This window comes from Crinia signifera, chromosome 8 (assembly GCF_055691185.1).
Source record: "Crinia signifera chromosome 8, ASM5569118v1, whole genome shotgun sequence".
Classification (NCBI taxonomy): domain Eukaryota; kingdom Metazoa; phylum Chordata; class Amphibia; order Anura; family Myobatrachidae; genus Crinia; species Crinia signifera.
In genome coordinates this window covers 145,827,958-145,854,232 of record NC_139224.1, presented here as the reverse complement: position 1 = coordinate 145,854,232, position 26,275 = coordinate 145,827,958, and the positions used below count along the sequence as shown (strand labels likewise).

The following is a 26,275-nucleotide window of genomic DNA, read 5'->3' as shown; positions in this document are numbered from 1 at the left end:
GGGCTAGTTGCTCCGGGAGCCAGGTTGACAGAAGGTTTAAGAGCTCGTGGCCCCTCACCGATTCGGGGATGCCCACCACCCTCAGGTTATTGCGACGGCTCCTGTTTTCCAGGTCCTCGATTTTCTCTTGGAGCGCCTTTATATCCCTGGATTGGGAGTCGATGGTGCTCTGGGCCGTGGTGAGATCGTCTTCCACAGTCGAAACTCTTTGCTCTACCTCGTCCAGGCGGTGGGAGTGGTGGGTCAGTTGGGTAAGAGTGGTGTCGATGGCCTCCTTAATACCCGCCAGCTTCTCATCTAGCAGAGGGCCGAGGACCGCAGCAATGTCGGCTGGTTTCATCTTGGGCGCATTTTCCACCCCTTACAGAGAGACTATTCATTCTACTCCCATCCTCATTCGACACATTCTCGAATTGATTACCTATTTATCTCAGACCACCTTCTCCCTAAGGTAACACACACTTCCATTTATGACATCATTATCTCTGACCATGCCCCCATTTTATTATCCATCCGACTATCACTACCCCAAACATTTACCAGATGTTGGCGGTTTCCGTCTCACCTCTTCCACTCCAATGACTTCCTCCTACACCTAAAACATTCCTGGTTAAACTACAACACTGATAACTCAGCTCACGTAGAAAACCCTCCACTATTCTGGAATGCCTCTAAGGCGGTGCTCAGAGGCCATATCATGTCCTATGTTCAATCTACGCGTAAAAAATTTGCTCTTCGTCTAAAAGAGCTAAGTAAAACCTTGACTGAGACTTATAGAACCTATAAGCAATCTGACACCCCTGCTAACAAAGAAGCGTATCTTGCTTCCAAACTGATTTATGACACCTATCTTACAGAACAGGCCCAGACCAAACACAACTTTTTTAGAAACAAACTGCATAGATTTGGGAACAAATCTGGTAAGCTTTTGGCTAAATTGATTAAGGGACCACATTCTCGCACATGGGTAAACACTATTAAACAATCGGGAACATACATTACTGACCCCAACGACATATGTACCGAGTTCATGAACTTCTACAAGTCCTTATACTCGGCGGGCCCTGATAACGAAGCTGAAAGCGATTCCTTCTTGAAGACAGCTAATTTACCCACACTCTCACAGGAGGAAAGGGATATGCTAGATAGCCCCATTACGGAGGAAGAAGTATGTACCACGATCAAGTCCCTCTCTAACGGCAAAAGTCCAGGCCCAGACGGATTCGGAGCTGAATTCTATAAATTGCTACGCTCTGAGATCTCCCCAATCCTGACCCTTCTTTTCAACCACATCCTGACCTCCAAAACCCTACCGCCCAACTTTAATGAAGCCAAAATCATAGTCCTCCCGAAGCCTGGAAGGAACCCCTCCCTGGTCGGCTCCTATCGCCCTATTTCCCTCCTGAATCAGGACTTTAAAATCTTAACAAAATTAATGGCCAACCGTCTACAGAAGTGTCTACCACATCTAATTTCACCTGCCCAGCTCGGCTTTGTTAAGGGGAGACAGTCAGTGGTGGGCATTCGCGCAGCTATTGCCGCAATAACCCATACCCGGCTCCACCAAACCCATGATAATATCCTCCTCAACTTAGATGCCGAAAAAGCCTGACCAGATAGCTTGGCCTCATCTTCACAGGACATTGGCTAGTCAACTATTTGGAGAATCCTTCAGGGCTTTCATCACATCAATATACACAGACCCCAAGGCCCAAGTATTGGTTAACAATGTTGCCTCTCCCACCTTCTCCCTTGAAAGAGGGACACGCCAGGGATGCCCCCTCTCCCCACTACTTTTCAACTTGGCACTTGAACCACTCATCCGCCACATCACTTCATCATCTCATATCCAGGGCATAAACATAGGCACCAGAGAGATACGGGTAGTGGCATTCGCGGACGATATCCTCCTTTTCCTTTCCAACCCTAAACACTCAGTCCCCTTCCTTATTGATACAATCAATAGCTTCTCCTCCTTTGCTGGCTTTTCAATTAATCTCCAAAAATCTGAAGCTCTCGCCATTTTCGGTCAGGCACGCAATGGATGGTCCACACCTTTCCCCTTTAAATGGGCCACCTCCTCCATCACTTACTTAGGCATTATTCTTCCCCCACACCCACATACCCTATATACACATAACATAGCTCCAGTTATTCAAAAAATTAAAACGGAACTTACCTTATGGCAAAATCTACCTCTTAATTTCATAGGCCGCTGTAACCTTTTTAAGATGGCTAGTTTTCCTAAACTTTTATATATTCTACAGATGACCCCAGTCTTGCTCACCAAACCTGACCTGTCTTCCCTTAATGCTATGATATCCAAGTTTATCTGGAACTCCAAGAAACCTAGAATTAGCCTTTCCAAGCTAACGCAAACTACTCAGAGAGGTGGAGTCAACCTACCTAATATCAAATATTACAACTTGGCATGTATCCTTCGTTTTGCTGTAGATTGGATTGCTAATACTAACATATTTACGGATGTTTCTTTAGACTCCCAGCTCTCTCATCCCCTCTCCCTTAGTTACATTCTACACGCTAAACCATCCCACCTAAAGGCAGTTCAATACGATAACCCTCTTCTATCTTCCACGATTTACGCATGGAGATGTGCAAGGAAATCATTACATCTACAGTGTTACCTCTCCCTATCTCTACCACTTGTGGGCAATTTGGAGTTCCAGAGTGGCGAAACCACCTCTCCCTTCACCACCTGGCGCTCTTATGGCATTCTGTCATTACGACACCTACTAAACACCCAACATACCCCGTTAACCTTTGACGAAGCTGTCACACGTTACCACCTGTTGCCACACCATAAATTTGCATACTTCCAAGCAACTCACTACTTGCAATCCATACTCACCAAATTGCGGCCCCAAGATATCACTAATCCCCTTGACTCCGTCATCCGCACCGGCACACACTCCATATCCACATTATACGCACGCATACGCCCTGAATTGGACCCCGACTCGGATATCCAGGGCCTTCACAAATGGTCATCGCAGATCACAACTCTAGAGCCTGAAACCATTTTAGACACGTTCCTATCTAACCTCAAACTTATTCCGGCTAGTTCCTATCAGGAAATGTCTTACAAAATTTTACACAGGGCCTATTTCTCCCCCAAGCGATGTTACCTGATGGGCACCGCTGACTCTTCTGACTGCCCCAAATGTCACTCCCATGATGCTGACCTACTTCACTGCCTTTGGTCCTGCCCACATATCCAAACTTTCTGGAACGCCCTACACAACTTTGCCACCTCTTCATTGAAGCTGGTTTTTCAGTGTAATGAGGCATGGGCGTTGTTTGGATACGTTGCAGACCAATCCTCTGTCCCCAAGCACGACAAAAAACTCCTGGTGATCCTGTCCGCTGTTGGCAGAAAAGCCATCCTGCAGCAGTGGATACACACCCTGGCCCCCTCCTTAGAGATGGCGACGTCTAGGCTGCTCTTCCTATTTACCATGGATTGGCTAGAGACGTCCCTTCATAAGGAATCCATGACCGCAACCCTATTCCAATGCTGGGATAAATACATCCAAATCCTACCACCTAGGACCAAATCGGCAATCCAATTATGCTTCCAGTCCACCTCATGGTATAACCTTCAACTCCTCCAAAATAAGACCCCTGTCACCATTTAGACGCCATACGTCCTGAGACACCCTCTCCTTGTGCACTTCTACTCCATATTCCGTTCCCATTCTTTTCTCTCTTTCCCATGTATCCTCTGCTGGATGGCTGGATCGGTCCATGGATGGGTAGATGACCTGGTGCTAAAGGCGGGCTGTTATTTGTTTAGTTTGTTATTTGGATATCTCGAAGTTGATATCTATTAGGTACTATCGAATTAGTATTGCTACTATTTTTGTGGCTTGCATTTTTATCTGAATGCTAAGGCTTTACTAATTATTCTTGGCAATCATTGCTCAATTTACTGTTTTACTGCCACCAATGTTGCCATGCCATGTTCCATGTACCATTTTTTTTTCCCTTACCTATTTTATATGTTAACTATTTTTGGAAAATTTTGAAAATTGTGAATTGATCCTCATAAAATACTGTTCAATATCGAATTCTGATGCTTGTAACAATGTTGAAACAAGGCTCAATAAAACATATTTTGAAAAAAAAAAAAAGTGAATAAAAAAAAAAAAAAAAAAAAAAAAAAAAACACATTACTTGTTCGCGTTTGTTCTGGAACCATGAATAAAGGACTTTCTGCTCCTCACTACTGCTGCCAAGCCTGGGGCTCTCCTTGGAGAGAGAAGATACTTCTGAGCCATTCCTCTGGATATCTAACAAAGTATATGTAGAAGATTTGCTGAAAACAAGTCTCAATTGCCAGATACTTCTACTCTATGAGAGGTTAGTCAGGACTACAGGTCAGTTCATCAGAACCACCGGTGAATACATGAAATGGACTAACTCATTATGGAATCTACCTGCACTCAGTAGAATGACAGAATAAGCAGTTGCTGAGTAAAGGATGCTCACCCGAGCCACACGTCCACAGCTTTGCACCTTTCCTGATAAGGTGAGGGCTCTGCACAGATCCATGCCATGGCGAATTCTGGTCTTGCAGAGCCGAGATGTGACCCACTGCAGGAGAAGCAAAAGGGCTACCAGCATCCCAAGGAGCGCGGAGAGAAGCGGAGGTCTTCAGTCGGGAAGGTATGGGCGTCTCCGCGGATGTAATCACTTTTTGTGACTGGTCAACAGTTTCGTCAACGAGGGATGACCCTGCAAAACAATGAATTCAGACCAAAAACCGTAAGTCACTTTAGATGTGCTGCTTATTGTAACAGGCTACTCATGGAGCATGTAGTCCTGCAGTATGGTAAGGGCACTGGCCTGGGAAATACTGCAGGGCTACATGATCATGATGGTAAGGGCACTGACCTGGGAGATCCAGAGCATGTAGCCCTGCAGTATAATAAGGGCACCGGCCTAGGAGATCCTGAGCATGTAGCCCTGCAGTATGGTAAGGGCACTGGTGCGGGAGATGCTGAGCATGTAGCCCTGCATTATAAATAAGGGTACTGGCCTGGAAGATCCTGAGCTTGTAGCCCTGCAGTCAGGTAAGGGCACTGGGCGGGGAGATCCAGAGCATGTAGCCCTGCAGTATAAGGGCACTGGCCTGGGAATCCTGAGAATGTAGCGCTGCAGTTTGGTAAGGGCACTGGTGTGGGAGATCCTGAGCATGTAGCCCTGCAATATAAGGGCACTGGCCTGGGAGATACTGAGCGTTCAGCCCTGCAGTTTAGGAAGTGCACTGGCCTAGGAGATCCTGAGCATGTAGCCCTGCAGTATAATACGGGCACTGGCTTGCACGATCCTGGGAGTGTAAAGCTGCAAGGCCAGAAATGTAAATGGAAGAGGAGAGGGTGAGAGCTTAATAAGAGTGCCAGACACTTGACTTCTGATTCTAAATAGGGAAGGGGAGCCATTAAAGCACATATAAGAGAGGGGAAGTGGACAAAGGGCATGACGGATTAGTCAAATCAAGTTTATAGATTACATGTCAGAGAAACACACTAGTCACATACACTGACTTTGGACACAAACTGCAGAATCTCCCATGCAAACGCAATTTTCAAATATGTATCAAAGGGACCGATCATAAAAGCAAACTACAGTATATTAACTTGGGCAGAGGACGGGCAGAGGACAGACAGAACAACATTGCACACACACACACACTAGTGAGAAGGGTCACCTGAGCTGCTGGACGATTTCCTATGCTCTAGATTGGATGACGGCAGACTGACACGTCCATTGCTTGCAGCAGCTTCCTGGTATGCGACAAGTCTTGATGTTAAATTGTTTAAGACATTCAGGCATTCCTTAGAAATGGCAGCCCAATTGTGGGGATGGCCTCCTGTTATAAAGTAGGAACCACACACACAAATATTAGTATACAGTCTACTCATGGCAGAATGCACCATCCCCTATTACAGTTCTAGGAAAGTATTTTATGAATGTAGCAGGTACCTGGCTGGCTGAGGCTAAACACTTCCTGACGTCGGGATGGTGAATACTGAGAGAGGAGCATGAGGTCTTGGAAGGCCAGGTACTGGGGAGGACAAAGAGGAAAATGATGAAAACATGCTCTGCTCCAGTAGATTATTATGTATTATGTATTATTTGATATAATATATTAAATTTATACTTTTTTAAGCAGTGTGTCCGTGTCATTCACTGCACGTTGGTCATTCCCTCTATTTTAGAGTATATATACAATAGATTGGGTTCAGCAGCGCAATACATACCAATTACCTTTCCTCCTCTTTGTACTATTATACCTTTGTGGGTATAGGCAAACCCACAGGTGTGATTTGCAGCAGCTGTCCCTTATTGGATATCTCTAAATATATTAATTCTCTTTAAATTTTGAGCGCTGGGGCTTTTTTGCAGATTGTGAATTGGTATATTTCCAATTTTGCTGTCTGCAAGAAAACTTTTTTTCCAGTAGATTGCAAAACTAAGATGTCCCTTTATTTGGTTGGATCTGGTGAGAAAGCCAGACCTGATAACGCTGCACAATTAGTCCCTCTGCCAAAAGTAGTTCACAACATAAAATCTACAATTGGATGTTTAAAAAGGTCCACTGAAGACGAATGTGGAACCCACCAAGTGCAGGCCCTGAATAATGGCAGTTTGGTTCCAGTCTCCTGGTATCTCCTGGGCCATCCACATTATCAAGGAAACAAAAAAAAAAATCTCTGACCCAACTAAAGAGTTCAATATCGGAAGACAGCTAAAAAGTTACATAGGAGGCACAAATATATTCATGTTCAATAGAGTAGTAGCATCTCTCTACTGAAAACTGATACAGGATTTCAGGTTAGATTAAGGAGAATCAATAAATCTATGGCAAAATGTACTACAAGAAACTACTACTTAGTCCAACTGGATAAGTAGAGCAATGTAAACATGCTCGGGATAGGCATATGAATAATACAGAACTAAAACTGCGTACACATTGGGCGATATTTTGGATAATATCGCTCATTCTGGCCCTTCTGGGCACTATCGTTCAAAACATCGGCCAGTGTGTCTGCAACGCTCTACACTCCAAATAGTGGTCGCCGGGTGCCCTCCCCATGGAAGAGAGATAGAGATAGAGATATATAGAGATAGATATATATAGAGATATATAGAGATAGAGATATATAGAGATAGAGATATATAGAGATAGAGATATATAGAGATAGAGATATATAGAGATAGAGATATATAGAGATAGAGATATATAGAGATAGAGATATATAGAGATAGAGATATATAGAGATAGAGATATATAGAGATAGAGATATATAGAGATAGAGATCTCTATCTATATATATAAATGCGCAGCACTCTCTGTCTCCAAACTTCAGGGATACAAAACTCCCAACTCGTTGCTTAAATTCATTACATACTCGTTGCTTAAATGGCGCCGTGCGTCTGAGTCCCCTTGCGGGGCTCGCTTCGCTCGCCCACGCTTCGCTCGCCCACGCTGCGGGCTCGGTGGCTCGCTATGCTATTTAAAATCAACCCCATGCCAACATGGATAGTGGGGGTATGAACTATCCATGTTGGCATGGAGTAAAGTTACTTTTTTTAACATAGTTTGTGGCGAGCGTAGAACCCGGAAGTAGCACGGCGCCATGCTGGCGCCATGAAACTACAAAAGTACCGATTTGTATTATTAGTCTTCAGGAATAAAACGTATACATTGCAGGTACTCAACTTATATCCAAATGTAAAAACATTTGCTCAATTAGCTGTGCAGTGAATTGATGTCATCAGACCATTCTGATCACATTAACTTCAGAGAATCAAAAATTATTTTCCATGGAACCCATTAACTTTGTGCAAGCAGGTAAACTGGTAATTCAGGACATGTTCTAGTAAAGCATACTGATCTAGGAACCACTGTTACCATCAGTGGTTCTCAAACTGTGGGTCCCGACCTTCTCAGCATGGGGTCACGGCTCCATGTTGCTGACCATCAGGCCGTTTTCTAATCTCAGTCAGTGATTTAAGAAGTCTACAAACCCTGTTGAATTGTGTAGGCAGCAGACAATGATATTTATGTCTTACCTGTTAAATATCTTTCTTCGAGGACGTCAGGGGCCACAGGGATAACATTGGGTCTAGGAGTGACGTCACGACCAATCCAGCACCAGAAAGGTTAAACTTCTGGGCTGCTCAGAGACAGCCCCTGGGCTCTCACCTCCTATACCCCGCCTCCCAGGCTAGTCAGTTTTTTTCCCAAGCCAGGCAGGAGACAAGATAGAAGGAAGAGAAACCCATACAGAAACACACTCAACAAATATATGTGTATGTGTGGTTGCTCAATAGAGAAACCATAACTGTAACATGTGTAAACACCCTCAACAGAGGAAATTTTAACTAAGTTGACTCAACGGAGTAACTCTTAATGTTAATATCATGAAGTAGGCGCGCCAGGGAGGGATCCCTGTGGCCCCTGACGTCCTCGAAGAAAGATATTTAACAGGTAAGACATAAATATAATTTTCTTCAGCGGTAGACGTCAGGGGCCCCAGGGATAACATTGGGATGTCCTAAAGCAGCCACCTATGGGTGGGGGCGCGCCTGGGCCGCAGCCAATACACTCCGGCCGAATGCCGAGTCTTGTGAGGTAAACGTATCAAACGCATAGAAGCGTAAGAAAGTATGAGGAGACGACCAGGTCGCTGCCTTGCAAAGTTGCTCTGCTGTCGCACCACCCCTAACAGCCCAAGACGCACCCACAGATCTCGTGGAATGAGCCCGGACGCCCGGTGGAACCGGAAGGGCGGCACCCAAGTAAGCTTGTTTGATGACAGACCTTAGCCACCGGGCAATGGTCTGCTTCGTAGCAGGCCAACCTCTTTTCTGAAATCCATAGAGGACAAAGAGAGAGTTAGATTTCCTAAGTGCTTTAGTACGACGCACATAGATACGTAACGCTCGCACTACATCTAGGAATCGCTGTTCAGGAGAAGCCTCTGGCCCCCGAAAGGCTGGGACCACTATCTCCTGATTAACGTGAAATTTGGACACCACCTTGGGAAGGTGTGAAGGGACTGTTCGAAGGACCGCCCTGTCAGGGTGGAAAACCAGAAGAGGAGACTGACAGGACAGAGCCGATAAATCTGAAACCCTCCTGGCCGAAGCAATGGCCAGCAGAAAAACAGTTTTCCATGTAAGCCAAGATAGATCCACTGATCGCAATGGTTCAAAAGGGGGACCCTGTAGAGCCTTAAGAACCAGAGAAAGATCCCATGGAGCAACCGGTGGGACAAACGGAGGTTGGATTCGCAAAACCCCCTGCAAGAAAGTGCGGATGTCCTGCAACAACGCCAGCCTCCTTCGAAATAGAATGGACAAGGCCGACACCTGTACCTTTAGTGATGACAGTCTAAGGCCGGCCTCTAAACCCTTTTGTAGAAAGGACAGAATTCGAGACAACCGATAGGTTTTTGGGTTAAACTTGCGTGAGCTACACCAGGCGAAGTAAGCTCGCCAGATGCGATGATAAGCACCGGCCGAAGAAGGCCTACGAGCTCTGAGCATAGTCGAAATCACCCGTGAATTAAAGCCTTTAGCTTTTAACAAGGCGGTCTCAACAGCCACCCCGTTAAAGACAACCGCTGCAGATCGGGATGGAGGCACGGCCCTTGAGAGAGCAGATCTGGCCACAGAGGTAGCCGGATTGGAGGGGCCACTGACAGGGCCTGCAGATCTGAGAACCAGATCCTCCGAGGCCAATGAGGGGCCACCAAGATCATCGTGCCCCCTTCTGCCTTCAATTTGCGAAGAACTCGGAGAAGGAGTGAAAATGGGGGAAAGGCATACATGAGAGCGAACGGCCACTGGGCTGACAGAGCGTCTACCATGCAAGCGTTCGGGTCTCGAGACCTGGAACCGTACAGGGTGACCTGGTGATTGTGGCGAGATGCCATCAGATCCACCTCCGGTCTGCCCCACCGGTCTACCAACATCTGAAATGCTTTCGGATGTAGGGTCCATTCGCCGGCATCCAGAGTCTGCCGACTCAAGAAGTCCGCCTCCCAATTGAGGAGTCCCGGGATGAAGATTGCCGATAATGCCGGGATCTTGTTCTCCGCCCACTGGAAGATACAAGAGGCCTCCGCCATAGCTGCTCGACTCCGAGTGCCACCCTGGTGGTTGATATAAGCCACCGTCGTCGCATTGTCCGACTGTACCTGCACTGGGTGACCTTGAAGCCAAGGCTCTGCCTGGCGTAGAGCCAGTAAGACAGCTCTTAGTTCGAGAGTGTTGATGGATAGCAAGGCTTCCTGTGGAGTCCAAAGCCCCTGAAAGGATTTCTGACATGTGACTGCTCCCCAACCACGAAGACTGGCATCCGTGGTGAGGAGAGTCCATTTTTGGATCCAAAAAGGCCTCCCTTCCATGAGGTTCTGATCTAGAAGCCACCATGACAGGGAACTCCGAGCTGCCGGTGATAAGACAATCAGGTGTGACCGTATGTTGGAGTATGACCCCGACCATTTCCTTAGAATTTCCCGTTGTAAGGGGCGAGAGTGGAACTGAGCGTACTCCGCCATGTCGAAGGTCGAGACCATGGAGCCCAGCACCCTCATGCAGGCATGTATTGAGACACACCTGAGCGAGAGAAGATGTTGAACTCTGGACTGCAGGGCCTTGCGGCGTATCTCCGGCAAGTAAATCCGCTGATTTACTGTGTCCAACAGGGCCCCTAGGTGAATCATAGATTGAGTAGGGACTATGGATGACTTTGGCCAATTGATTATCCAGCCGTGGCGTTCCAGGACCGCCACGACTTTGGTCAAGTGTGCCTGGAGAACCTGGGGCAACTGAGCCAGGATCAACAGATCGTCCAGGTATGGGAGAATCCGAACCCCCTGATGGCGAAGAGCACTGCACATCACTGCCATGACCTTCGTAAACACGCGGGGAGCTGTGGCCAGGCCGAAAGGTAGTGCCTGAAATTGAAAGTGGCGGTCTTGCAGCGCAAACCTGAGGAACCGCCAGTGTTCTTGTTTGATGGGTACATGTAGATACGCATCTTGTATGTCGAGGGATGCCATGTAGTCCCCTGGTTGCAACGCCAGCACAATGGACCGCAAGGTCTCCATTTTGAACTTCGGGACCCAAAGGAATTTGTTTAGTCTTTTTAGATTTAAAATGGGACGGAAGGTCCCATTGGGCTTCCGTACCAAGAAAAGACTGGCGTAGAACCCTGTGCCTTGTTGCGACACTGGAACGGGGGCAATGACACCTGCTGAAAGTAGTTTTTGTATGGCCTGTTCCAGGGCTACGCGCTTTTCCAAGTCCTTGGGAGAACTTGTTGAAAAGAACGAGCTCGGTGGTCGACGGCGAAAGGTTATAGAATAGCCTTTGAAGACTAAGTCTCGAACCCAAGCGTCTGTCGTGGACTCCAGCCACATGTGCGAAAACCGAAGCAGGCGACCCCCCACCCTGGGATCCCCCAGGTGGAGCGCCGGCCCATCATGCCGAGGGCTTAACCTCGGGTTTATGTTCAGCACGTCTAGTGGGCCAGGGACGTTTTCCTCTGGCCCTAGAGGGCTTTGCGGGTTGGGCCTGAGTCTTTGTGAACGACTGTCCCCTACCCCTGCCCTGGAAACGAAAGGACTGGAATGCCGGTCGAGGACGTGGAGCAGGAGTGGATGGCAGGAAAGCCGCCTTTGAGGCAGCCACTGTGGCCACGATTTTGTCCAGCTCTGCTCCAAACAATAAAGAACCCGCAAAGGGTAATGCCTCTAGAGTTTGTTTGGACTCAGTATCCGCTTTCCAAGAGCGAAGCCACAGGGATCGTCGAGCCGCCACTGCCGAGGCCGATGCCCTTGAAGTAAGAGTGGCTGCATCTAATGCAGCCTCTCCCAAATATAGTGCAGCTTGATGCATGATGTCAAGAATAGGAAACATGTCATCTACACTATCTCCCTCAGTAATAATATTAGTGAGGAGAGAAATCCATTTGACCATGGCCTTTGCTACCCAGGCAGATGCCAGGGTAGGTCGTGCAACCGCCCCAGTTGTTGTAAAAATCAGCTTAAGAAAGTTCTCTAACTTTCTGTCAGCGGCATCTTTAAGAGAGGCGGTTGGAATGGGTACGCACAATCTTAGCGATATGTGCATCCACCTTGGGAGGAGTCTCCCAGCGAACTCTATTCTCTGGAGGGAGCGGGTACAGGTAATTAAACCGCTTAGGGAGCGGAAACTTCCTATTTGGTAACACCCAGGCCTCCCCAAGGACATCCTCTAGCTCTGCAGAGTTAGGGAACACTGTCCGCGTCTGCTTGTGACGCTTAAAAGATGGACCCACAGACTGTACTGGTTCAGAGACCTCCTGTAAATGTAACACGTCTCTAACCGCAATTACCAGGGCTTCTACATCGACTTTTGCTGTTATGTCGCTGGAGGTGTCGTCAGCATCTGCGTCGACTGTGTCGTCAACCAGCTGATCCTCCTCCTCATCAGTATCTACATCCGTATCCTGATGGGTGAGGGTAGAAGGAATCTCCCCACCCCGGGGCTTACGGGATTTACCCTTTAAAGAGGCCCGGATGCCCTGAACTGAGTCTGCCAAAGCACGCGCCCATGCCAGCTCCTCGGGGGGGGCACATGGCCGAGACACGGACGGTCCCGGCTGCAGGGATGGCGCAGCAGAGAGCCTGTCTATTAACTGCGACATGACCTGGGTAAGCTGGGCCCAAGCAGGTTCCCCTGAGGGAGCTGCCACAGGGGGCTGCGCATGTGTTTTTATACATTGTAGACATAACCCCTCTACAAGCTGGGGTACGCCCGCTCTGCAACGCGTGCAGGACACCAATATAGGGGCCCATGTGTCGTCACCGCTTTCCTCTGACATTGTACAAGAGGCAGCTGACTGTAACAATTAACACAATATACTTTCTGCAGGCAGTGATAGTGTTAAGACAATATGAGACACAGCACACAAACAGAGCATACAATGCAAAATAAAAAACCTGGCACTGAGCTCCGCAAAGCACTAAGGCCGGCAGGAGCATAGATTACTGTAACCTGGTATCCTTGAAGGAGAGGTACAGGGGGGATTTGCCCAGATGGCCCGGCCGTGAAGAGATGGAACTCCAGAATGGCAGAGAGCTCTCTGTGTCCGTCCTACACGTGCAGCAGGCAGGCAGGAAGAGAGCAGGGCTGGAAACCCCGTGGGTACATCCTAGCTCCTGTCTCCGGGGGAGGGGCTGTGTGAGGAGAGGCTCCCTCCCCCTGCTAGCAAATGGCCACTGGGAATATATGACTCATGTGGCGCCGGTAAAATGGCGGGGATCCGGCGCTTGCCGGGCGGCCCCGCGTACCGACGCCACTGCCCACACTCAACATCTCCCTGGTGGTCCAGCGGGACAGAGCGCTCAACACTTTTGAAAAGGCGGCGGTTCTGCCGCTTGCTAGTGCAGCCCGGCGATCCCCCTTCGCCGGGCTGCTCAGCCGCCATTAAACATGCGCGCGCTCCCAGCGGGGAGCGCGTTACCTGTAAGCGGCTCACCGCTGTCGTCCCGGTCCCCGTCGCGGCTGTGCTCTCCAGTGCTCTAGAGCCAGCCGAACACCTCCGCTTGTGGAAACCACGTGGGTGGTGTTGGGCTGCCGGGTCCCGGGTGATGGAGCGCAGTGCAGGGGTCTAACAGACCCCCGGCGCTGCTGCTCTGTCACTGACTCCCGGTCAGTGTAAAAATCAGAATAAAAAAAAAAATTAAAAGAAGTTTTATGCTGCTATTATAGCAGCACCTTTCAAATGCGTGTTGGCTCCTGCCAGCACGATAAAAACTGACTAGCCTGGGAGGCGGGGTATAGGAGGTGAGAGCCCAGGGGCTGTCTCTGAGCAGCCCAGAAGTTTAACCTTTCTGGTGCTGGATTGGTCGTGACGTCACTCCTAGACCCAATGTTATCCCTGGGGCCCCTGACGTCTACCGCTGAAGAAAGCACAACAACACACATGTGATGTGATGACCTTCTGCAGTAACTTGTTGGGGTACTGTAATTATTTTTGTCTGATGGGGTCCCAGAGCAAAATAGTTTGAGGACCCCTGCATCACAGCATTATATAAATACAGTACTTGTTACAAACATGTGTCATTTATCTGAAACATTTCTAAAAAACAGTTGAGAGATACATTTTCATTCAATCCACACGGGGACACCGTGTTGAGTGTATGTATCCAGCACTTCAAAAGGTTTAAACATAAGCGGGTGAAGCCAAATGGATAATGCCCCTAGCTGTGTATTAGAAGGAGCACATGATCCACCATAGCTCCAGGACTTGGCACACAAACTACCTTGCAACACACTGTATGTGGTCAGCAAAATACATATGAGCTAGGGGCAACACCCAAACTGTGCTAAGTCCATCAGTAGCCATTCTCTTGTGTGTAATTACTTACAAGGTTTATGATATGTAAACACAGTAGTTACAAACAAAGCTTTATCACTTTCCTCTCCTTTCAACATCTCAATCCACTTTTCCATCACCTGCCCTCATAGGTCAGCAGGTAACCGCTCCTTGACAATTACCACCTCTTGCTCCCGTCCTCGAAGACTCCTCCCACACTGCCTGCCACCTACAGAATACAGATTCTATGGGGATATTAAACCTTGGCCAAAATTTCCAAAAGGCGGAAATATCAGCCATCCGTATTCAATGCAGATTCAACTTGGCCACTGGATTGCCAAATCTGTGGTCATTTTCGCCGATCCACGGGCTTAGCGAATGTAGGAAAAACAGACCAGATATCGAATAGGCCGAATGTAAATTCATCCTAATCTTGTCGAAAACGGATGATATTTCCGCATGTTGGAAATAGATCGTCCAGTATTAGATTTTTCTCCCACATCCATAGCTTCAAATGCTCCCTCAAACCATATATTCACCCTTCCATTCCAGATATCTATTGCACACAGTTGTCACTCCCCAATAACCACACTATTTAACATTTCCTTTTAGAAAATGAGCTCTTATGTGCAGGGCCCGCCCTTCAAATATTTAATCCCTCCCATAAGGCCCACTATCTCAGCCAGTTGGTTTATGGCTAGTATCATGCCTACATTCTTAATCATGTATATTATACTGCTAGTTTGTTTACTATTTAAATTTCTGTTCTGTATGATACTTAAGAAATTTGAGGTGCAAATTAAATAAGGCAGTGGTTCCCAAACTGTGTGCCGTGGCTCCCTGGGGTGCCTCGGGACACATGCAGGGGTGTCGCGGCTTGGTGGTCCAGGACCAACTCAAATTATTAACCCCTTCCTGACAGAGCCAGTTTTTGCGTTCCTGACAGCCATTTTTTTCAAATCTGACATGTTTCACTTAAGTGGGGATAACTTTTTTTTGCTTTTACTTATCCCAGTGATTTTGAGATTGTTTTCTCGTGACACATTGTACTTCAAGTTAGTGGTAAATTTGGGTCGATACAGTCTGTGTTTTTTTGTGAAAAATACCAAAATGTCGTGAAAAAATGGAAAATTTTGCAATTTGCAAAATGTCACATTTTCTGCTTGTGAGACAAATAAACATACCACTCAAAATAGTTAATAACTAACAAAGACCATATGTCTACTTTATGTTGCAATCATTATTTCAACCTCCTTTTCATTTTTTTGGACACTAGGAGGCTTCAAATATGAATAGCAAATTCTCAAATTTTCAAGAAAATTTCAAACTCTGATTTTTTTAGGGACCAGGTCAGTTATGATGTGACTTTGAGTGACTTGTATGTGAGACACCCCCATAAATGATGCCATTTCAAAAACTGCACCCCTCACAGTATTCAAAACAGCATTTTGGAAGTTTGTTAACCCTTTAGGTGTTTCACAGGAATTAAAAGAACGTGTAGGTGAAATTTCAAAATTTAATTTTTTTTGCAGATTTGCAAATTTAATACATTTTTCTAAGGAACACAGTAGATTTTACTAGAGAAATGTGACTAAAAATTGATTCCCCCAATTCTTTGGTTTTCATAAATATCCTATATGTGGCCCTAGTGTGCACGGTGACCAAACCACAGGCTTCATAATAGAAGGAGCACCTACTTGATTTTGGAGCCTCCTTTTTATGAGATTATTTTTTAGGCACAATGTAGGTTTCTAGGCACCATAAGATGCTAAAAGTTAGGTACCCCCCCACAAGTGACCCCATTTTGCAAACTACACCCTTCAGGGAATTCATCTAGGGGTATAGTGTACATTTCAAACCCCCAGGGGTTTCACCAATTGTGGTACAACTGGGCAGTGAAAATGAAAAAAATTAATTTTTCATTTTCACAGCTCAGTTGTATCAAAATTGGTGAAACCCCGGGGGGTTTGAAATGTACACTATACCCCTTGATTAATTTCCTGAAGGGTGTAGTTTGCAAAATGGGGTCACTTGTGGGGGGGTTCCACTGTATGGGTGTTTCGGGGGTCATTCAACCAGAATCTGTGCTGCAAAATCCAAAAATCACTCCTTCCCTTCTGAGTCCTGCCATGCACCCAACTGGTATTTTTTGGTCACACATGAGGCATTGCCGTACTCGGGAGAAATTGGGGCACAGATTTTGGGGTGCTTTGTCTCCTTCATTCCTTGTGAAAATGAAAAATTTTGAGCCAGAACTGTTTTACAGAAAAATGCAGTTCTGGCTCAAAATTTTTCATTTTCACAAGGAATGAAGGAGACAAAGCACCCCAAAATCTGTGCCCCAATTTCTCCCGAGTACGGCAATGCCTCACGTGTGACCAAAAAATACCAGTTGGGTGCATGGCAGGACTCAGAAGGGAAGGAGTGATTTTTGGTGGTGGAATGAATGGTGGGTGCTATGTCGCATTAGCAAGACCCCCGAAGCACCAATACAGTGGAACCCCCCCACAAGTGACCCCATTTTAGTCACCAGCTTTGGGAGGGGGGCTGGCGCTGCGGCTGGGTGGGAGGGGTGCTGGCGCTGCGGCAGCCGGGTGGGAGGGGCTGGCGATCGGTGGTAATCGGTGCGGTATATATATATATATATATATATATATATATATATATATATATATATATATATATATATATATATATATATATATATATATATATGTATGTATGTATGTATGTGTAATGTGTGTATATATATATATATATATATATATATATATATATATATATATATACACACACACACACATATATATATATATATATATATATATATATATATATATATATATATATATATATATATATATATATATATATATATATATATATATATATATATATATATTTTTTTTTTTTTTTTTTTTTCAGTGCATATATTTAATTTTTAACTTTTTCTGCAGCTTGATGCTGCTGCTGCGGGGGGGAGGGGGGAGGAGGGCAGCTGCTGCTGCTGCCGGGTGAGTGCCCGGCGGGTTCGAGGGGGGGCTGCACATCGGTGGTGATCGGTGCTGTACTTGACAGCACCGATCACCACCGATCCCTGTGTTACCGAGCGGCTTAGCCGCCGGTAACACAGGAAACGCTGTGACAGTTAGAAGTCATGACGTACATGTACGTCAAATGTCGGGAAGTACTTCCCGACCATGACGTACATGTACGTCAAATGTCGGGAAGGGGTTAATGGTTAATTATTTATGAGCAAGACCAGTGCTGGTGGCTGGCAATCATAGAATGTGTACAAACAGAAGCAAATCCTGCCCTTTACCACATAACTGCCGCTAAGAATCGCATATAAACCCAATCTAATTAATTTTTTTTTGGACCTAGGGGTGCCGTGAAAAAAATTCTGATTCTCCAGGGTGCCCTGAATCAAAAAAGATTGGGAACCTCTGAAATAAGGTAGAGAGAGTGTGATGTTAGCATGACCGCCTCACAGCACTGAGGTCATTGGCTTGATTGCCGGCAGAGTTTGTACAGGTTGAGTATCCCTTATCCAAAATGCACGGGACTTTTACAGTTTTTTTTATTTCGGATAAGAGATCTCTGGATATGGTAGACTACCTGTATATTCTCCCCGTGCTTGCGTGGGTTTCCTCCGGGCACTCCGCTCTCCCACAATCCAAAAATATAGTGGTAGGTTAACTGGCTCCCAACAAATTTAACCCTAGAATGTCTGTGTGCACATGTGGTAGGGAATATAGATTGTAACCTCCACTGGGGCAGGGACCTAGGTGTGTTGTAAAGCACAGAGGAATATGTTTGCACTATAAAATTGGTGATATTATTATTATAATAGAGGTCAGAACTCACTTTTAAAAGAGAAGATCCGCAGCTTAATACATTAGGGAGACATCTGTCTGCTTCTTCAGCAAAGGAGGTCTGCACAGGAAAAACGTGGGCCTGAAGAAGCCATAAAGACATGGTGACAAGCACAATACAACACATATAGCAGTTCCAATATAAAATTGTTGAGAATAAAAGAAAAAGCAAAAAAAAAAAAAAAAAAGAAGAAGAATTATATAATATATTAAATTTTTGATCAAAATTACATAACTGTACTTCAAGCACCATCTAATGGTCGCCGATGGGCAAAGCAGTTGAATTCCCCCCCATAGAAGTGAGGAGCAGCGTTTGCCTGACCAGTGAATGAAGCAAATGGCCCAATCAGTACAGACCTCTGTTGCGTGGATATGGAATAGTATCCACACGATGTGCCAGGTGGTGAGCAGGAACGTGCTGGACAACCAGATCTGGCAAAACAGTGACAAGTCCAGGAGTCCCCTCAGCGTATCAAGTGGTGGCAACTGCCTGTACAGAAGAGACGGATTCCAGGCCTATGAATTATATACCACTATAAAAGGCTTAAAGCGTTATCTTGAGTAATGATTATCAACACACTTACTGATCCGCTTGCAGGAACAGAACTGTTTGTACCCATGTCCGTGGGATATAACCTAAAAGAAAAACATGACCAGTCCTATGGTTACAAGATGACATCTGGAACAGGGATTATGCTAACAGAACCATAGATCAAGGCATAACATTTTAAAGGGTGCAATTGTGAACAGAACACCACATGAGAAAACAGTGCCAAAAGGACATACCCAGGAAGAAGTAGGCCGCACTGAAGTTCCGAACCAAGTACAACGAGTGGATACAACTGTATTTCAGCAGTATAGGCAAACACCTCCGGAACTGTAGATACTTGAATTGCTTTAGAATAGATGTAAAGAGTATATCAATTAAACATTTAGGATAACATCACTCTAGCCTTCAAGAGACAAAACAGAGAACAGAAAGGTAAATCACTTTAGAAACCCCCCCCCCCCCCCCCCAAAAAATTGTTTTTAAAAAAAGAGAAAAATACATTTAGGGGTCAGAACAATTAGTGGGGCATAGTTACATAAAGCTCGCAGACATCTGTATGAATGTGTGCTCCCAATAATCCTCTAATTAAAAATACCTATTCATGGTACTTAAATTGGGGTAACTTTCCTGAACCCCAGAAAAGTGACAATTTCATTAGCAGAATGTATGCAAGGCTGTTAGTGGTCAGAAGAAAAAGTACTGTAAGTATTAGGATTGTGTTATTAATATAAAAAAATACTCTAAATGGGATGCAGTCAAAATCCCGACAAGGTCAAAATACCAACATTTAAAATCCTAACAAGGTCAAAATAACGACATAGAATGTAGACAGGTGAAAAAGTCAACATGACTTCGACATGGGTTTTTCCACTGTTTTTTGACCCAACATGTGCAGACAGGCGGTATTTCATGCCCTACTATCCACTAGGCCGTGTTAGGAGAATAAAATAGTGAGGCACCATGCCTGAAGCATCGCAAGCTTAGTGGTGTGCGATGTGATATTCATGTTAAATTAACAGGAGTGGTTGTACAATGAAATATTGCATAGCATTGCATGCCAGCAAATGGCATGCGATGCAATTTTTTATTGCACAAGTACCCTGATGGGTGCTTAAGTTAAATGCACCCCCCTTGTCAACGCCACCCCCACTATCAACGCCAACCCGAAGCGTGGCGAGCGCAGCGAGCCCGGGAGGGGCGGCGGCACGTGTCCTCCGACCTTTTCATACCCTTACTATCCATGTCGGCGTGGAGTTGATTGTAGATAGTGTGGTGAGCGCAGCGTGCCACGGCGCCCGAAGTGTGTACATGTAAAGTAATCCGTGTCCTCTCGCCACACTATCTATAATCAACTCCACGCCGACGTGGATAGTGGGGGTATGAATAGGTCGGAGGACGCGTACCGCTGCGCTCACCACGCTTCGGGTTGGCGTTGATGATGGGGGCGGCGTTGCCAATGTGGGTGCATTTAAGATTGAAAGCACCCATCAGGGTGCTTGTACAATTAAAAATCGAATCGCATTGCATGCCGCTATAGTGCATGCGATGCGATTGTATAAGATGTACTACAATCAAAATATTGGGCGCCTTGCTAGGAAACAAGTACCGATGTTTTATATGAACATCCATTCGCATTCCTATGGGAACTTGTCCCATCATTTGATGGTTGCCGACCATCGAATAATGTGGACAGCGCTCGCCCATGCACCAGTGTCTAGACCACTCGTACATATAAGCGAAGAAAAGCAGAGATATGGGCGGGCAGCTGACATCCGGAAAATTTCCATAAGCATGCTTTCATGTAAACGCCCATGAAATGCACGTCGTGCGCATATGGTAATGACCCTGATCAGGCCGCAATGCCCCTCTCCACCCCCCTCTCAGAAGTCCAGGATTGAGCACTCGGCGACCTGACTTTTCGCCGCGTTTGCGCGCTCCCTGCGTACGGACATGCGCAGAAATGGTTCTGCGCATTGCATATACGCACAACATCGGTACGCTGCCCAAATTCGCATCCAAAGCGAAGTGATCAGAATAAGGGCCATAGACAAGCAACCCTAAGCAAAGGTCATCCACTGAAAATGGAGTGAAATGATGGTGCTGGTACCTACCTGCACGGGTGGAAAAGACAGATAGTTCATGTTGTGCACAAAGTACAGAATGCTGTAGCTGTAACCTGCAAACGCTCCGGTCAGCAGCAGGAAGAGGTAGCGCTCGTTCAGACACAGCGACTGACTGTAGGTTTCATGATCTCTGAAGAGGTAAGCAAGGGCAAAACACTATAAGATCAGTCATGTATTTCATCATCGTACACGCCCCAGCCATGTATATTATTTAGACTCACCCATGTTCAGGATGGCATGTCACTGCTAGACTCTGTGTCCGAACACCACTGAGGAGAGTGCAGCACCAGAAAACCAACACACCCATGAGGGAGTGAACGAGTGAGTGGAGCACATGATGTGGGAGTAGTATCTGACCAATCAGGGAGAGGCGAGAGCCAGGGATGGAAGGCACCACTGTGGACAGGAGAAAAGGGGTCACAGTGAGCATGAATATTGAAACAAAATTACGGTCATTAGGCTTTTTTTAAAATATTTGAATGGACATAATGCGGAGCTTCCCAAACTGGTCCCCCACCGTATAACAGTGCTGACTTTTAGGATATCTATGCTTGAACACAAGTAACTTTAGTAACTCATTTTGTCTAACCATTACTGGATGGGTGCCGGACGGGGTCCCGACAGGCATTCACCCAACGTCGGGATCCCGACTGTCAAAACACCGAGAGCTGGGTTTCCGACGGCCGTCGGCTATTTTCCCTCATAGGGGTCCAAGACCCCCATAGAGGGAGAATAGAATAGGTGGCTCCGTATATCTGAACCTGCACATCTCTACTTAAAACCTGGACTGTTATGGTGGCCATACACACGCAGATTTATCTTCAGATCTGGCTGGTTGGAACAAAAACATGGTTATGGATGAGAGCAAATGACAGTTGACCATTTGCTTGGATATGCTGGAAAACTGACAAACTGTCACTCATCCATAACCATGTTTTTGTTCCAACCAGCCAGATCTGAAGATAAATCTTACTAGTGTATGGGCACCTTTAGGCTGCCTAGGGCTAGGTCGGCAGTCAAAAGGTCGACTTGGGGTTTTTCACTTTTTTTTTATAGTTTTAAATTGTCTCATCGTAGAACTGTTACTTTTACATAAGTCAACTTGTACTTTAGGGAATTAGGGAAGGACACCTGCACCAAGGAGACTAATTAGTAAGCCTATATAAACCGGACATTAGAGAGAGGGTACACCTTGAAAAAGATCCATAGGGGATGGAAACGCGTCGGTGGGGACTCTACACAGAATTTTGGACACCACATACTGAGAGACATTTCCTGGACTTTAAAAAGGGGCCCCAGTTCGGTCCAGGATTAGATCATCTGTTCCAGTGCAGCCTGGTTGTCTTCAGTTAAGTGGCTCCATCTCCTTGTTTTATCATTTGGAATAAAGGATACCTGTTTTTAGCATAACACAGCATCAGTGTTCTAGATTTGTTTTTTTACATGGGTAACTAAACCTAACACCACATTGAGAAAAATACGGGATGGGGAAAGACCCACCTGATATGCTATTTTTACAGCTCTGTGTGAGTAACTTGATTAGGGGTTTTTACCCCACTGCATCTTCATCTATTGTGATTCTACAGTAATTACACCCTTGGGGGATAAGATAGGCTTGAATTTTGTGAGTGTGCCTATAAGGGGGATAATACCCAGATATACAATAAAATGTTATCAGTTTATAAATTATGCTATAAAAAAGAAAAAAATCCACTGTCTCAACTGTATTACACGCAGAGATGTGTCCTCTATCTCCCATTTCATAACAATCATTATGAAGAGAATGAATTGAGGAGACGCATCAGGACACATCCGAATAACAGGCCTCTTTCACATAAGCGCCCATATTCTTATATTTGAGATATCTTTTGTTTCTTGACTATTCTGCAAGGGTACTAGGTGGTACCCACATCTCATCTTAAATACAGGCTGCTCTACTGTGCAGACAGATACATACACCATCTTTCAAGAGGCAAGTATTGTGTTTGATAGATAGAGTTGGTATATTAAAATTTCTCCTTCTTACCAAATACTATGACTTACGGGGCATTGCCCATTACAAGGCTTCATGATTCGCCAGGTAGTGCAAATGCTCTCGGCAGATTCTGACCAATAGGACAGTGGTAAAAGCTGCTAAATACAGCAAGCATGAGTGGTGTGAATGGAGGAGATTTAAAAGAAATCATATTTAAACTGGAAAACCTCATCAAATATTTGAAGGCTCACCTGAGAAGGACTCCACATTGAAGGCACATTGAACTCCTTGCAGTGTCCACAGTAGTAGCATACAAAAGAACGTGGAGCTGCTGAGAATATCACTGATGGAGTCTGTAAAACAGGGCAGAGATGGAAGATTCACAAATAAGACCGTTGCACTGGTTACGTAATTCAGTGATCGCAAAAACGTTCCATACCGCATATTTTACTCCTAATAGGGGACCCGGAGAGTCAGTTTAAAAAAGTGAGCAGGTCCCCGGGATGCACTCTGCTGAACCCACGTTTAGAGGGACAGTGTCCCCGGTGGTCAGGCAGAGGTCGCACACAGCTGCAGTTGTCCATGAGCTATGTATATATATATATATATATATTGTAAGCTTGCGAGCAGGGCCCTCCTACCTCCACGTCAGTTTGTATCTACCCGGTTTGTTTAATCACTGTTGTTTCCAATTGTAAAGCACAACAGAATATGCTGCGCTATATAAGAAACTGTAAATAAATAATAAACAAAATGTGCTGTGATCTGCAGCATGGCTGAGCCGGACACCCCAGCGGCCCCGCTGCCACAGACGCTGGGAAGAAGCTCTGTGCTGCCTGGTGATCTTACAGGAGACCACGAGCGGCCAGCACTGGGAAGCAGGAGAACGCCGGGGAACCAGAGCCCAATGCTGGAACGAGAAGGGTCTCCCCTCAAAACTCCACTCACCTGTCAGGCACTGTATGGGGTGAAAGATGTGGATTCTGCAAATGGTTATGAAGGCCACACAGCACAGAGCCAACAAAACAATGGACCAGGCAAAACTGTTGGCAACTCTCCATTTCAACACCTGTAAGATAGTGAGCAGCAGTCAGTAAAAGCCGTGAGTAAGCTTAAATCAGTAATACGTTACTTATGTCATACCACAAATATATTTGCCCTTTTTACAATACTTCCGAAAACATCAGGTCCAAGTTTGGTCCTAAATAATGACCTTGCTATAGTGACATCATTACTGTAACCCTTCCATCAGTTGCATTATACTGAATTACATTGCTCCCTTCAGCCATCTTTTATAGGTTTTCAAAGTGTTGAAGGATAAATATTTCCCATATACTCCTCACAGAAACAGCACAAGCAGGCCTGCCATATCGCCTACATACCCCTCAAGGTGCATACACACGGGGGCGATTATTGCAAATATCGCTGGAAATATGGTCACTGAGGGACCATATTGCCAGTGATTAGAGTGTGCGCGCTCCCGGATTCAGCCCCTGAATGGGCGCTGGTCGGAGGAGCCTCTTCTCTCGGCAGTGTGACATTTTCATCTGCGACCATCTCTGGTCGCAGATGAAAACGGGACACTGAGCATTATGATTGCTGAGCAATATATTGCCAGCGATCATATTGCCCAGTGTGTACGCACCTTTACAGACAGGCCTTGTATATACAGCACAGGCTGACCAGCCATATCTCCTATATACCCCTCACAAACAGGCCGGATATATACAGCACAGGCAGACCAGCCATATCTCCTATATACCCCTCACAGACAGGCCAGGTATATACAGCAGGCACAGACCAGCCCTTATATCATATATACCCCTCACAGACAGGCAATATCACCTATATACCCCTCATAGACATGCCAGGTATACCTCTCACAAACAGGCTTGATATATACAGTAAGCACAGATCAGCGTATCTCATTTATACCCCTCACAGACAGGTAATATCACCTATATACCCCTCAGACAAAATTAGCGTTAGGTCAACATGAATAAGGTCAGCATGCGATTTTCACATTTTTAGGTGTCTAATATTGACATGGACAGAGTATAAGTATACTGCTACGCTCACCACGCTTCAGGCTCTATGTCTACTTGGATAGAAAAATATGAAAAACCAACTTTAAAAAAATAAATAAAAATAAGTTATGAAAAACTCAAGTACCATGTACACCTTAAGTTTGGATCGATCTTCTGTCAATGTCGACCATTTTTAGCTGGTGCTGACCTAGCGGTACCTTCGCACGCCCCCGTTTTTCCGCTGCTGCCCCTCCGCCTGTGGGGAATAGCGTCTATTCCCCACTAACAAATGGGTGGCAGCAGGGACTCCCAACTGCCCCACCGCCGTGGGACACTGCTGGCCCGGGAACGTCCCACAGCTGGGAGGTATGCAAATCTCCTACATACCCCTCACACACAGGCTGGGTGTATACAGCACGCAGACAGCTACGTAACCCGTGGTAAGGTCATTGTATGCCATCCAGCTGCTGTGGCACTACACATGCCAGCATGCCCTGCCAGACTTCTTTCTGGAATGAATAGTTCCACACAGCAGCTGGAATGCAGATTACCTCGTGAGTCAGTGTAGAGGTCAGAGACTTCCTATAGACATTTGATGTCAGGTGTAGGAAGTGACAGTGTTATCGCTCCCTGCTGTGGTAGCCTGTCATCCCCAGCTGATGCGCCCTGCCCGGACATGCTGGGACCTATTGTTCTACAAGAGAGCTGCAGGTCACGTTCCTACAGACAATACACGGAGTGACGCTGCATGGTGTGATGCCCGTATCCCCTCCCCCCAGGCCAACGCCGTTACCTGTCTCTCCCCGCTCACACTCATGTCTCTGCCGCTTCTCACATTCAAACACTGTGCGCGGCGGCATGGGAAAGAGAAGGACCCCACCGGGGCTGCCCGCAGCGATGCCTGTATGAAATCTGCACAGACTGATGCTGGAGCAGCTATCCTTGCCAGCAGTGAGACAGTCTTTCCTCGGGCTAGGGCTGTCCGCCGCGCTGCCTGCTTGGGGTTGCCGTGTTTTTCTGCGGTAGCAGCTACTTTCCCTTTCTTGGAAAGGACTTTTGATTACGTCTCCCACCATGTGACCCGCTGTCCTCATCAGGGAGAGGAGTCACTCACTAGACTAGAGCATGTTTTTTTCCCTGCAGTGCAGCACCGCGCAGGTCTGCAGTAGCAGGCTGAGAGGTGTCAGGTGCACACTATGGACGAGTGAACAGCCTTCTAAGTCAAAGGGTCCTATTTTTATAAGATAGAGAAAGGCTATTACCTATTTTACCAAGTCAGATCAACTTGAGGAAATGATGATGGAGGTCAAGAATACCCCTAACC

At 46.2% G+C, this 26,275-nt stretch overlaps 1 protein-coding gene across 1 annotated transcript in view; it reads right to left on the bottom strand.

Moving 5' to 3' along the window:
* The window catches only part of NDC1 (NDC1 transmembrane nucleoporin), a 36,220-nt gene extending 10,237 nt beyond the window's left edge, over positions 1-25,983 (bottom strand). The window contains exons 1-13 of the mRNA XM_083157348.1: positions 25,745-25,983; positions 23,873-23,993; positions 23,176-23,277; positions 21,171-21,345; positions 20,938-21,079; positions 19,063-19,171; positions 18,861-18,912; positions 18,634-18,766; positions 18,269-18,358; positions 6,007-6,088; positions 5,732-5,893; positions 4,510-4,755; positions 4,195-4,310 (exon numbers count right to left, since the gene is read on the bottom strand). Of these exons, the coding sequence (XP_083013474.1) occupies positions 4,195-4,310; positions 4,510-4,755; positions 5,732-5,893; positions 6,007-6,088; positions 18,269-18,358; positions 18,634-18,766; positions 18,861-18,912; positions 19,063-19,171; positions 20,938-21,079; positions 21,171-21,345; positions 23,176-23,277; positions 23,873-23,993; positions 25,745-25,768 (1,554 nt within the window). The 5' untranslated portion in view covers positions 25,769-25,983. The remainder of the gene's footprint in view (positions 1-4,194; positions 4,311-4,509; positions 4,756-5,731; positions 5,894-6,006; positions 6,089-18,268; positions 18,359-18,633; positions 18,767-18,860; positions 18,913-19,062; positions 19,172-20,937; positions 21,080-21,170; positions 21,346-23,175; positions 23,278-23,872; positions 23,994-25,744) is intronic.
* Between the last annotated feature and the right edge of the window lie 292 nt (positions 25,984-26,275).